Raw genomic sequence first — 14,051 nt, 5'->3', positions numbered from 1 at the left:
CGTGAGCAGGTCTAGCCCTGGATGTTCATCTCCAGTAACTGACGTAAGGTGGGTGCAAAGCAACAATAAACATGAAAAACAAGAAACCATGTAAAAAATATATAATAATATAATAATAATAATAATAATAACATAAAAATACTTTATATTTGGACTCAGTTAATCTATTAATTATTTGTTTGATCCATCACCGTTTCTTAGGTGACATCTTCAAACAGTCTGTTTTGCCTGACCAACACTCTTGAACCAAAAGATACTGAAACAGTTTCAAATTTCACTAAATATAAAGTATATATCAAAGTAGTTTAATTGATATTCTTGACTGATATTGATGGAATGTACACATCCAATAGCACTGTCAGTTACAGTACTGCAGCAAAAAAAAAAAAAAAAAAAAAAAAAAACTGCCACATGAAAAATGGCAAAATACACACAACTGACAGCTTGAGTACAAAAACATCAAAACCACATGTCATTTGAACCCTGCTGCTAACACTTGGTAAGACGAACACATATATAGAGAAACATACAGCCCACACAGTGATGCTTCCTCCCTGGCAGCTTCACATGCTAACACCCAGGGGATCCCCTACACAGCTTACTGTACAGCATCACAACATTACACTATGTTATATTAGGAACACAACGTTTTACTTAAATGTATGTGCATATCCGCTGCTGACTCCCAACAGACATGTACTGCAGTACTTGAAATACATGCGATAAGTGTAAATGTGATGAGCGTTCACGTATCCTGCACAGTAACTAAACTCCATTAAGCATTCGACACCGTGATATAATCAGGTGATCTCTACCTCTAAGCGAGCGCGGGAGCCAAAAGGTTGCTGCTGACAGCACAGAGCTCCCTCAGGCCTGCTGGATGATAAATTCCCCCCTGTACAGTAATGCTGCTACGATCAATCAGACGCTGATTGTCTCTCCATAGGCCTGAAGGAGGAGAGCCAGGTATCAGCTGAAAGCTACAGAGAGTGGCACAAGACCAAGCATGAAGGTTAGGCAGCAGTATACTAACAACAAAGTCAGGCTGGAGTGTGAACTGTGTGTAATAAAACAAAAAAAAAGAAGTATTAAAATTACATTTTTAAGTATAATAAGGTTAAAGTCAGACACAGAGAAAATGTTTTTCTCTCAGCACTGTTTCTACAACCAAGTCAAGACTAATCTCATTTTGACTCAAGACTTAGGCAGTTAAGATTTTTTTTTAAATGGAAGTGACTGATAGCGAGTAAGGAGGCTTATATTAGAAGCACAGCAAGAATTCCTGGCTGTGACTACTGCCAGATAATTCTGAGAGCAATACTCAATATGCTAGTCAGAGTGTGACCTCACACAGTCACACTCCACGAGAGTATAAAAAGAGCGACTGAGCAAAAATAAATAAATAAATAAAAGTGAGAAATGAATAAGACATCAAGTGCTGTGTGCTACAGAGGCTGATCTCTTACTGTAATGTATGGGCTGAAGCTCGTTCTAATCCTCTGCTAGTTAGCAGGCTGAACGCTGTGTTTCGAAAATATGACAGTGACAGTGACTGTCTGACAGTGACTGTCTGATACGTATTGTGTCCACTTGTGCAGAGGCTGTCTGTCCCTCAGAGGATCCAGAGTGGGATATTTAACTGGTGCTGGTGGTGTCTGAGGATGAGCCCTGCAGTCATGTGAAGTCCTCCACCATGCAATCACACCAGAGGACTGTTAGCTGAGCTATGCTCCTTCACCATTATCCATTCAGTGTTCAACCAGTACCTGTTTATCTTTTATGACAGACAGAGTAGACCTGAAGCAAAACCTCCTTAGCAGAGGTAATAAAATATATTACATGACTCTAAGATTGAAGGCAGGCAATCTGTGCCACAGCATAGTTATTACTCAGAGGTCTGACACCCAGTCCTTTATGGCTGACACTGACTGACTAACATGTGATTTCAAAGGGAATCTTTTGTGCCCCTGAACAATTTTTAGGCCACCTAATTTTCATGACATTAACAAGTTCCTAGAACTTAAATCGATTTCTTCAAATTGCTTCTTTTGTCCTGTAATAGTCCAGAAAGCAATTCCACACATTTCATTAGCTTTAACCAGCATCTGTTACTGCTGTGACTGTGAACTTTAAGGGTGGTAATGTCTGTGTGTCCACCTCTCTGGGCCCGACTGAAAAACTAGATGGGTTGTTAATAAAATCTGATACAGGCATTCATGGTGCCCGGAGGGAAAAATCCTAATGATCTCAGTGATGCCCTGATTTTTATCCAGTAACATAAAGAGGTCAACATTGCAAAATGTCTCAGATTTGGTCCAAATTTCAATATGTCCACTATTTTGGTTTATGAACAAATACCTGCAAAACTACTGGTATTCCTACCAGCCTTACTGTACTTTGTGTTTCGTGTCACTGTGTGTGAGACATTTCCTTCAGGACATTTATCAGACTTCACACAGCACAGCTCCCTCTGGAGACACACACAGCACTACTCCTCAATATCTTTTGCTAATTAAGTTGTGTAAGTGGCATTTTCCAACCTTCTACATAAGCACTACTTGAGTACTACTAATGATTCTATATTATCAAGAGCATTTTTAATGTATCAAACAAATATCACTATGTCAGTCTTAGAAATCTCTCATGAACATAAGGTCTGAGCCCCAGTATAAGAAACTCTCAAAGTCATTACTAACTTCTTATTTTGTCTGAAAATCATCCTCAAAGTTAAGCCTTTCATTTCTAATCACCATCCTATTATTGTTAATTGACCTCTGACCTCAGGCCTTTGTGGAGGATTCAGCTAAAAGACAATGAGCGGAGGGTCTGATGATGTGGGCAGACCGGAAGTCCAGAGGGTTGACATGGAAAGGTACCATTCCACTGCACTATGAACTGATCATGGGCCATAAACACCTTCATCACAAGTGGGTAGGGAAGACTCCAATCAACACCACAATGTGCTCCACTCTTCAGGCTGAACTGCATCCACCTCACCTCATCCCATCTCACTCTTTCATCACAGGTCTTTTATCTCTGCTGATTGACAGGCTGATAGGTCCCAATGCCCTTTCTCCTCCTCCTCCTCCTCCTCCTCCTCCTCCGTCATTCCTCTCGCTCTTTGGCTCAGCACTTTATTGAATTCATGTCAAGGGTTTACATCCATGGCCATGTCGGACATTAGAAGCCAATGGATCTACAGAATGATAACCAGAGAGGGCTTTCATCAACAGCCTTTTCTTGGTCATTTCAGGGAACGTTATCAATGCGCTGCATTGATTGGAATTTTCAAAGCCATCAAAATAAGCATCGGTAATTGAACTTCAACCAGAAAAAAAAAATCAATTCCAAGAGACTCAGCCTTTGCTGCCCCCCTGCATGCTAACTCTGTATTCTGTAAAGGAGGAGTGATGCTGTGAACCAAAGACACGTACAAGGAGGGAAATCCACACACACACATTCCCTTCACTATAAATAGAAAGTATAGCTTATGAAAACAGACAGAGCAGATGCTGGCTGCATTTCTAAATTCATCAGGGCTTAATGGTCTGAGAGAAATGTTTGCTAAATGTGATCAAGACTGTCATTCATCCTGTGAGGCAGCCTCACCAGGGAGAACCCATCAAAAATCACGTCAGCCATTTTGTCCACCTCGATTCTTCTTCGGTTTCTACTTCCCTATGAGCTCAGGAAGAGAGTGGGAGGTTGGACAGAAACGGTTCATTCAGTGATCCGTTTGTGTCTTTAAATGTTTATGTACAGACCCAAGCCAGCATGCACTTACAAGTACTCCCACCCACCCCCACAGGACAAAAGACTTACAAAGTGGGAGTAGCTGTTTCAGGTCTCTGGTAGTACTGTATGTTTTCTGCATAGGCACTGACTATACTGAGTTTACATGCACGCAGGAAACCAGGTTGTGTGTAAGGATCTTTCCTTTCATCTCCCCCACACAACATTCATAATACTCTCCTAGTCTGAAGTCTTCATCATGGACATACTCGCGTGTAAAAAGTTAATTAAAATAAAAAAAAATAATAAAAACGGGGTATGAAATGGATAGAAATGCCCCAGAGAGGTTTCCCCCAGGAGGAATCTAGCTGGGAAAAATCCCTTTCTCTAATCCCCTACCACGATTACAAAAACTCTGCTTCCTGAATACATGATGCTGATAAAATCACATCACTGCAAAAAGAATAAGAATAAGAAACAATAAGCCCATTACTAAAATTACATTCAAACACACTGAATTTTAGCTGACTGGCAGATTCAGTGTGTGACTGCTGTCTGGTAATTTACAGTGGGTTTTTAGATGCTGCTGCTGAACATGATGCTGTGGGAGCAGTGAGAATGAACCAAGACGGTAAAATGATTGGACCAGACAATTAAATAATCAGATGATAATTCACCTGCAGGGTCATCACTAGGAGCGACCCCTCTCTCTGTTCTCATATTAGCATTTGATTTCATGTCATTTAATGGATGAAATATTTGCTGATACATTACAATATCTGCAAATGGCCTAATATTGAATGATACGTTGACCTGGCTGATGGATTTATTGGTTGGGGCTGTAGTACACTGGTTATCATAACCAACTGAACTGAATAAAAATCAAGTGGTAATGGATCAAGTTTCCTTTAAATTTTCCAATACGCTTTTCTTTGATGGGAAACTTTGATGAGCATCCTATAAAATGAGAATATAGAAAAAAAAATACAGCAGAAAAAAACAACTGCTCCCACGCCCCAACACGACGGCAACATTTCCATTTGACCAACTGACCAATGGGGTGAAGACAACATGAATATTTATTGTTTCCGCAGTGGCCACGAGCACATATTTCTCCTTCTGCATTTATTTGAAAGGAATACAGCTGAACCCATGCTAAAGACAATACCGCAACATATTCACAAAGAAATGTCATTACAATAAGTTTAATATGAATAGCACCAAGTTGAAGAAGATATTCATTAGTAAAGAGGGAGTTTTTGGACTTCACAAGTTTCTTCTAATGTCTCAGTTAAAAATGGACAATTCATGTGACACGGTTTAACAAATGGGCCGTTAATGACATTTGTCTTGAAAATGCTAATTCAAGGTGGTCACAAAAAGAAAAATGATCATGGTTGAATTTGTTTGGGTCTACTTTAAATCTTGTCTGAGAGCCTGTTATAATTCCAGGCTCATACTGTGAAAAAAACACATGAGAGCAGCAAGAATTATGGCGTGGAAGTACAAGATTAAAAAAAAAAAAAAATACCACAGAATTCACTGTGATTTACGCTCCCTGGAACTAATGACAGCATTTTGCTTTTAATGGATTCTCCAAGGGCTTCCAGTAATTAAGGATCACATTCGTTGCATTAATTTTTGATTCTGACACCAAACACGTAAAATTATTCAGCTCAAATTGGACTGAGAATAGAAAATGAAGACTGTGTGTGTGACAAAGACAAAATGGAGAGTGACAAAGAGCCAGACAGTACAAGAGAGAGAGAGAGAGAGAACAAAGATTCAAAGATGGCTGATGGGACAGACATGAGTTAAGTAGCAATCAGGACTTCTGTCGACTAAACAACAAACCCTGACAGTCTGGTTAAGCTGAATGTTATAGACAATACTGTGACAGCAAACTGGTCCAAGACAATAAGATCACAGCGCACACAAAGCCGATAAGCAGAGACACCACCTTAAATAATCAAAGCCTTCCACAGGCTCTTTCTGTTGACTGCAGCACTTTCACCAGAGATCTGCATTAAGCCAGTTAGGTTTCAGTATCTTTGTTTCCATTAGAGAAGGAGGCAGGCAAAGAGAGAGAGAGAGAGAGAGAAGGGCAAGAGCTCATCATGTTTCTCAAATCTTTGGTCCATTTGGAAGAACTCACATGGGAGCAGAGATTTCCTGCCCTGCTCAGACTCAGAGGCAGAACAGCTCTTTCTCCTTGAGTAAAACTCCTTGAAAACTAAAAAAAAAACATCTTCAGTTCACATTTTTTTGAGGCGGCCTCCTGTGGCTGGGTGACGAATGACTATTTGTGTATGATAAGCAAAGTCAGACATCATGACGTGCCACCCCATTACACGCCCCTCCAACCCCCCACACCCCTCCAACTTCCTCCCAATTCATTTTCCTGTAAAAAGAGAAAAATGAGTCTGAGTTAACAACTGGTGCACTGCAATGTGTGAAAAGTCCTTGTGAGCGCTGAGGAAAGATTTCACTGACCGCTGTTGATTAATGTACCACCCACATAAGAGGTGCTGTGGTAACCCTCACCCCCAGGGTGAGGTCTATTTGCTTTTTTTTTTTTTTTTTTTACTGTCACATACACCTACATTACAGCCCACCTCCCCCATTTCAAAATCAGGATCCAAGAGGTTTTCCTTTAGCCAATCAGAAAACAGTCTTTTGTGAGACCAAAGACCGGTGATCTCTTCTGTGGACCTACACCCAGCTGAATGTTTTTATGGCGTAATATCAAACCTTGGAAATAAAAGCAATAAGAGACTCTGCTTCTCCTGATGTCTGAACGCAGGCTCAGACCTCAGCCATCTTTATGGTTTAAACAGACACATAGTTTCCTATCCACTATGATAAATGATAATCAGTTCAACAGGCATCGGTTACAAACAAGCTCTCTGTCTCTGTCTGCTGACACACAGAAGGTATGAATGCATGCACGTGCACCACCACCCTCTGCTGTTTTCCACCAAGCTAATATACGCTCACATGCCGTAGCTGTCCACCATCATTCACTTTCTTACAAACATCATGTTAGAGGACAGGAAGGACTCTTTTTTTTTCCTCTCAGATTCTTTACATTCTTCCTTAGCAGAAAGGCCCATTTATAGCAAACGGTCCGAGCGGATTCCCATGGCAATGGTTTCTAGGAATGGTCGGCTTCACATTGTTTCACCACAAAAGTCCCGTCCTGAAGGAGAACATGGGCTATATCTTCTTATCTAAATAAGCTCAGGAAACTTGACAAACAGCCCTGTTGCCAAATATATGTGACGTCTCTGATATCTGAGCTCTCACGTCCCTTTGCCAACAAAAATAAAGAAACTTCTCCAAGGTCCTCTCAATGGGAAAATCTTGCAATGCAGCATTTCTCATTGCCCCTTCTACACATCTCCACACTACAGCTGAGGCTGCAGTATAAGGGCACACAGTTTGTCTTCAAGTTGTGCTGAATATTGAAAACAGAAATCAGATGGAGCTTAAAAGAACAGGGTGAATATGTCAGATTTCTTATAGCTTTAAGTCCATAATGCTAACTGCTTTCATGGATGTCATGACATGAATAAAATAATTTGAAGTCCAGAAACAGTAAATCCAAAAACCAGTGAATTTAGAAAGTGGCTTCCTTCACGTCTCAGACAATGACACTCACTGTGATCACATGGTGGCGCTCTAATTAACAACAACTAGAACCACAACTTCTGTGAGGGTTCATTCACACCTGCCACCTTCTCTTACTGACATTTGATTCGTTTGTTCTGAGTATTGTCTTGTGCGTTTTATGATATCAGTACCACTCCAGAACAGAACTGCTGCCCAGCCAATAAACTGGCTGTGAACCTGCCAAATTATCCGTCGATGAGCTGATCACATTACAGCAATGCCACAGACATGTCTGAGCTCGTTTAGAAACAGTATGTTTTCAAATTTTGACCAAATTTTGGGGATATTAATGAACTGACATCATCCTCAAAACATCAGTTAAAGTCAGGACCAGCTTAGTCATTTAATAAATACAAATACGAATAAAATATAATCTAAAGTTAGACAGGTTTCTTGACGTAGATCAGTAAATACCTGATCAAAAGTAAAGGATCTGATTGACACAACGTTTATCTGCAAATATTTAGATAATCAGTCAAAGGTTTGAGTCATTTCCTATTCCCTAGTTTCAGCTTCTCCGTTAACGTTTATCTAAATTATTTGAAAGTCAAATACCTCCAGGCTTTTTGTTGCTGACTGTCAAGCTAACTGCTCTTTCCCTAGTTTCACAGCTCATATTTGCTGCCAATACTTCTGATTATATCATTGAATCAAATGTTTCTTGTGTTGTGTTCAGAGAGCAGGTTGGAAAAAATAATCAAACCCATCAGAGACTTTTAGGTGGGACTTTGTTATTTTACAGACATAACTCTTAAATCAGCATATTTGTTTGAATAACATGAAAAATCCTAACTGCTCCTGTTCCTCCAAACTCTACTGCAGCAGTTAGGTCAGATGATCAGTCGAGGCCTGATGTTTTTTTGTTTTTTTTCAGACCTCTCCTGAGGAACAGCTCTGGACTTCAGATCGTCTATCCAATGGAATAATTTAAGAAAATCTACCCACCAACCACAGCGGTTGCATGGTTGCAACATCAAGACAAAGCATGCTGGTGTTTATCACTTATTCATTAAGTGATGCCACTGCCTTTTGCAGACAATACTCTCAATACTGTTACTTTCATTCGAAAGAGCTGCCAAGCAGAGTTTCCAAACCAAATGCAACATCCCAGTATCCTCGAACCTATCGACCGCCTCATCAACGGGCCGCCTAACACAGCACACTGAGAGAGAATGTGAGAGAGATCAATATGTTATACAGGCATGCACAGTAACACCAGCCCAGTGTCCCCAGGACAATACAAATAATCTACAGGATGAACTACAAACTGTTTTAACGTAGCTTCAAACAAACACAGAAGCATCTGGGATTGTACAATATAACAGTGGATGCTGTGAGGCAAGCGTTGTCAAGCGTCAGAGCCTCTACCATATCATTTATACTGAACAATCCTGGTTGTTTATAATGATATATACATGTTGCACAATGTTGCAAATCAATGAATTAATGGTGATATTGACTTTTATGATGCATCAGAGTGATGAAGCATCTTGGTTTGTCAGGTTTTCCAGTTTAGACACAAACAGACAATCATGTCTGATTATTTTTCCCCATAAACAGTTGATTGATTTTTGTTTTCCAGGTTTTATTGCCTGCGCCTAAAAGCATCATCAGTATATTCTTGATTCTACATGGACTCTCCCCATCCAAAGCTACATCCTGGTAAACTACCTCCCTGACTAAATTATAGTTGCAAACTTTAGCTGTCACCTGCTTCTCAGGCCTTAAAGCTGCACGTATGAATATTTTTACACTAACAAATGGTAAATTGCGTGGAATAAAAAAGTGGTAACATGTAGTGATAATCTCACAGAGAATTATCACTAACTCTCCAGTTCCTCTCAGGTCTATGAAGCATTTTAGTGTCTTTCAACTCGCTGTTTTGGTTTTACAGCTGCGTGGTTACTGCTTTGGTTCAAGCCTCACATATCTCATCAATCTCATTTCCAGCAGCGGGCAGCTGTTTTCAGAGGAGCAGCTCTGATATTACCACTTTAAACTACCTGCTTAGCACCGAACACCAACACAGACACGGTGCAGTATTTAGCAGCTATAAAGGGTCAGATATGTTTCCCAGGAGTTGGTGGTGGAGTCAGAGAGGACTCCAAATGAAAATGTCATGACTGCTGGATACGTAAACAGGGAAGTGTTTGCTTTTTAAGGTCGATATGTCATGGAGTCAAACACTGGCTAAACAAGAGCGATCAATACAGTTTTGAGAGTCAGGTTCAACCTCACTTATACTGAGGCATTAGAGTTTTTAAAAATTTCAAATCATTGGTGCAACCCAACAGCAAATAAGCACCTTTACACAACACAACCCTCCCTTTTGAGTTATACATTCAGGATGAGGCAGGGGCAGTCAGGACTCAATTCACCAGAACACTGCAGCTGCTCAAAGAGAGAACGAGGAGGCCATCTGACCGCACGTTTTATTACAATGAACGGAGATTTACAAGAAACGCGACAAAAGGAGATTCAGTCTATTTTCACTTCAGAACAGTGGGCACATTGTGGAACAAGTCTGTAGCCATGGGTGTACTCATACAGAGAGAATGTGGCTGGTGCGTGTGCTGATGTCTCATTTGGCAGGCCAGAGGAGCCCTGTGATGGTGACTAACCCCGAGGGACGTCTCTGGGATGAGAAGAAAAACCACCATGCTCCACACATGAATATATTACACACCATATGCACTGAGTTACAGCGGAATCCACATCCCCAAAAAAAAAAAAAAAAAAAAAAAAAAAAAAAAAAAAAAAATCAACCGCATTGCAGAGTATTCTGACAACATCTGGCCAACAAGACCTTGATGAATAATTTTCCTGAAAAATGCAGCGTACGAGCCCTGAAATTGGGCCAGTGATGTCACAAGCTCCCTAAAAATTTGCTTTTTGTTTTCAACCTACCTCATCAAAGCCGTTGTCCTCTTTCTTGAAAGCTGCGAAAAGAAGAAAGGAAGAGAGAATCAGACACCGCCTGCATTGACATCTTTTGAAGAATGAACAAAATAAAAAAAAGGCTATTGGTAGAGATGCAGCACGACACACAACCTCGTTACTGTGCTGAAATTAGTCAGGAGTTCATTCTGTGCTCCTTACAGCAGTGTGGGTGCTGGTTTAGGCTGGAACTGAAGAAGAGTTCACTAGTCCTGGTGATAATTCACTTTTCTGAGGGAGTTCATTAGGGCAGAGGGCAGAATGAGCAGGGGAGGACACACACTAACATATTCCATTGTATGGGTAACATTACATTCAGCTGGTATTTACAGTATGACATCAAACACTAACCTTGGCTGTGACTACATATACTCAACTTCGTGACATCTCAGCCTTGACATGCAGTGGCTGTGAAAAGCTTTCCACATGAATGAGGCCAGAGAAAGTGAGTGACCTTGACTTAGTAACATTCGATCACATACACACGTCTTCCTGGGATCAAGAATTCATTTCCACACTAACTAGATGAACATCTAATATTAGATAAATATTAGAGCTGCAATGATTAGTCAATCAGCAGATTATCAATCAGTCTGAGAACTGATTAGTTGTTGTTCTCATATGTGATCACCTGATGCTTTTTCTTGTCTTAATATCAAAGTAAATGTAATATTTTTGGATTCTGGACATTTGCTGACATCGCTTTGGACTCTGGGAACAATAAAGTGATATTTTATAGATGAAATGACTCATCAGCTCTTTGAAAAATCAAGCTCACAATTAATTGGCATTTACATTTTGCATATTTGCATACTCAATATGCTAATTAGATATGTGGAGCTGGCTTTAGACCTGTCTACAATGACATGCCATGTCCCCAGGTCCAGAGAAGTGATCAAGGTCAAGTGACAGACAGAGACTACATAGGCTGCTTAAAGTAGCCTTGCTAACTATACTAATGTTACTCATATTGGTTTTCAAAGCCAACGGAGAAGCTTGTCAGCACTAATGTTAGCACAGTGTCTTACACATCTTAATGATCCAGTCTCCTGCAGTGATGCTGCGGAACAGGCTCTTGTTTGTCTTTGAACTGTGAAGCATTTTTCTTAGGAATGTTGTCACACTGTACAGACGTCATCTACACTGGGCTGAGATCTGATCACAGTGTCAGTCAAACCACCACCATCTGATAGCATTCAGCCTGCAGTGTTTTCTGTCTGCATACACAGAAAGGTCATCTGATCATCTGGTAAGACAACAGTAAAACCAGTGCAGGGGTCACAGCCACATATGCAGACAGCAAACAGAGGTAGAGGTGTGACTGTATGAACCTGAAACTTACATGCGGTTTTTACATAGCTGCTCCAAAACTATGTCCACTACAATTCAATCTTGTTATTAGGGTTGTTTCTACAAAGGGGTGTGTGATGATCACCCATTAAAATACTATCACAGTGGTTCTCTGTGAAATAGAATTCATTAACATATAATATGTTGCATCCAATGTTTTTTTTTGCAAGGAGAACACAATGTAAAAATCTAAATTGCAAAGATAACTAAAACATTCAAGAAGTACAAGTACAAGCATATAAAAGGCTATTTAATTGTTACTTCTAAATCCACACTGACAATCGTGATGATGTGATGCTACAATATTTCACTGGACATCAATATTCTTCACATCTAGCATGAGAAGGAGGAGAGTAAATCACCAACAGTGCCTTGATTTCTAAATCTGTCACAGTCCCAGAAGCCTATGAAGAGTGTTATTAATAGCTAAACAATGATTTTTTAGTTATTAACATACTTAATGATGATTATGTTGTCTAATGAGGAAGGCAGTACAGATGGCTAAAAGACAAGAGCGCTCCGGGGGCCGCATCCCAGTAAAAATGACTTATTTATGTCAGAGTGAGTGTTGGGAAGCATTGTCAGCACAGTCACTGAGCCGTTAAACCGCTGCCTCCTTGTCCTCAGACGGTCAGTACACACACACACGCACACACTCCCCAAAGACTAGCCAGACACTCCAGACAGCATCATCACAGCCGCAAAGCCACACTCAATACAATGGATTAGACTGCAGGTAGAATAAAGCCTCTGCTCTGTGCTCCGCCTGACATGGATGATTTAGTATGCACAGTATACACAATACAGGAAACACCCATTACAACCTCAACTCAGGTATTTAAAATGATATATATACATATATAACTCAATAACTTAACACACTACGCATGATAATGTTTAATATTATGTGCTGTATTTTATTTATTTTCAGAAATACCAAGCCACCAGTCACCTAGATTATCTATCCACTGGTTCCAAAAGCCACTGTCCTTATGTCAAACTTGCTCTTCTTCTTTGAAAAATAATCCTTGGCACAGTGTAAATAGTGCAGAATACAAATCAGACACCAGCCAGGAGTTTCTTTGTTGTCTTGCCAGTTCAGAGTTTGTTAATTAGCCACAGCTGCATCAATTTGCCGGTACAGTTGTCGTTATAGCTGCTGAAAATAAATGGCCTCAGACTAAAACTTTCACTTCCAGCAGCTTGTTAGGACACTGTCATATTTGCCTCCTTGTTTGAGAGTCTGAGAAGTTTCACCGTGACTTTACACTGAGACTTGAAGCACCATAAAACTATTACTACAAACCTTGCAATTTTTGTGTGTGTGGCGGAGAAGCGGTTACTCTATGGGTCAGCCGGCCAAGAACCCGGCCACTTAGCTCGGAGCAACCGAGCTAGCCTAAGGCTAATCAGCTAATCAGCTAGGCTAACAAGCTAAGCGGCAGCTACACGCAGCTACATCCACCACGCGACAGTCCCCGAGTCCGACCCGACTAGCTCGACCCCGTACGACCGCGACACAGAGCATACAACAGAGATCATAATGTTGCTGCTGTGTTTTAAACATGACTGTTTCAGATAGAGAGGTTTTAGGTGGAGCTGCAGGGTTTGGTGTAGTTGTGGGGGGAAATTTATTTCTAGCCTGTTATTTAACTGTGAAACAATCATTATTATTATTGATAAAAATATATTAAAACGTTATATGTATAACGTATAATAAAACATTACTATTTATGATAACCATCAAATAATGATAATAATAATAATATATTAAAATGTTTAATATTTACCGGCTTTCACCGCTGCATCCATCCACTATCCACTTACAGTTACAGCAGCACACAAACAACAGCAGCCGCTTACTGAGGGCGCTGCTCTGTCCATGCAATGTCGGACTTTTTAAACAGAAAAATGAGACGAAATAAAGTTGTAGCCTAGTATTCCCACAATAAACGGACTAAGAGCACGGAACACACCGCAACAGCGTTCCTAACATTAGCTGCTCCGGTCCTCTATCTGTATCAGCAGCGACCAGAAATCGGCAATGAAGTCATAAGCTAGCGGCAAAAAATGCTAATACATGCTAATTAGTGCAAACATCCAGGTAAAATAGTGAGAAATTTACTTACCGAAAAAACTGCAACACAGACTCCTTCGACAGTCGGTTAGTACAGTCCACACTACAACAAGCCATATTGTCACAAAAAACTGTCCGAACATTGGCAAACAAACACGGACAGTGCAGTCCCCTGTCAACCGCTGGAGGTAGCCGCCTAGCCCAAGGGGATGTCAAAAAAATAACCCCCCCCCCCCCCCCAGTGTTCACGGAGGTGGAAACTATCAATAGAGACCAAAAACAA

At 40.6% G+C, this 14,051-nt stretch overlaps 1 protein-coding gene across 1 annotated transcript in view; it reads right to left on the bottom strand.

Annotated features, from left to right (window-relative positions):
- The window catches only part of cdk14 (cyclin-dependent kinase 14), a 153,336-nt gene that overhangs the window by 133,354 nt on the left and 5,931 nt on the right, over positions 1–14,051 (bottom strand). The window contains exon 2 of the mRNA XM_041043469.1: positions 10,312–10,343. Within this exon, the coding sequence (XP_040899403.1) occupies positions 10,312–10,343 (32 nt within the window). The remainder of the gene's footprint in view (positions 1–10,311; positions 10,344–14,051) is intronic.

The sequence above is a fragment of the Toxotes jaculatrix genome, chromosome 8 (assembly GCF_017976425.1).
Source record: "Toxotes jaculatrix isolate fToxJac2 chromosome 8, fToxJac2.pri, whole genome shotgun sequence".
In the NCBI taxonomy this organism is placed as follows: domain Eukaryota; kingdom Metazoa; phylum Chordata; class Actinopteri; family Toxotidae; genus Toxotes; species Toxotes jaculatrix.
Note: the sequence above shows the minus strand (reverse complement) of the source record. Positions and strands in the feature narration are given on the sequence as shown.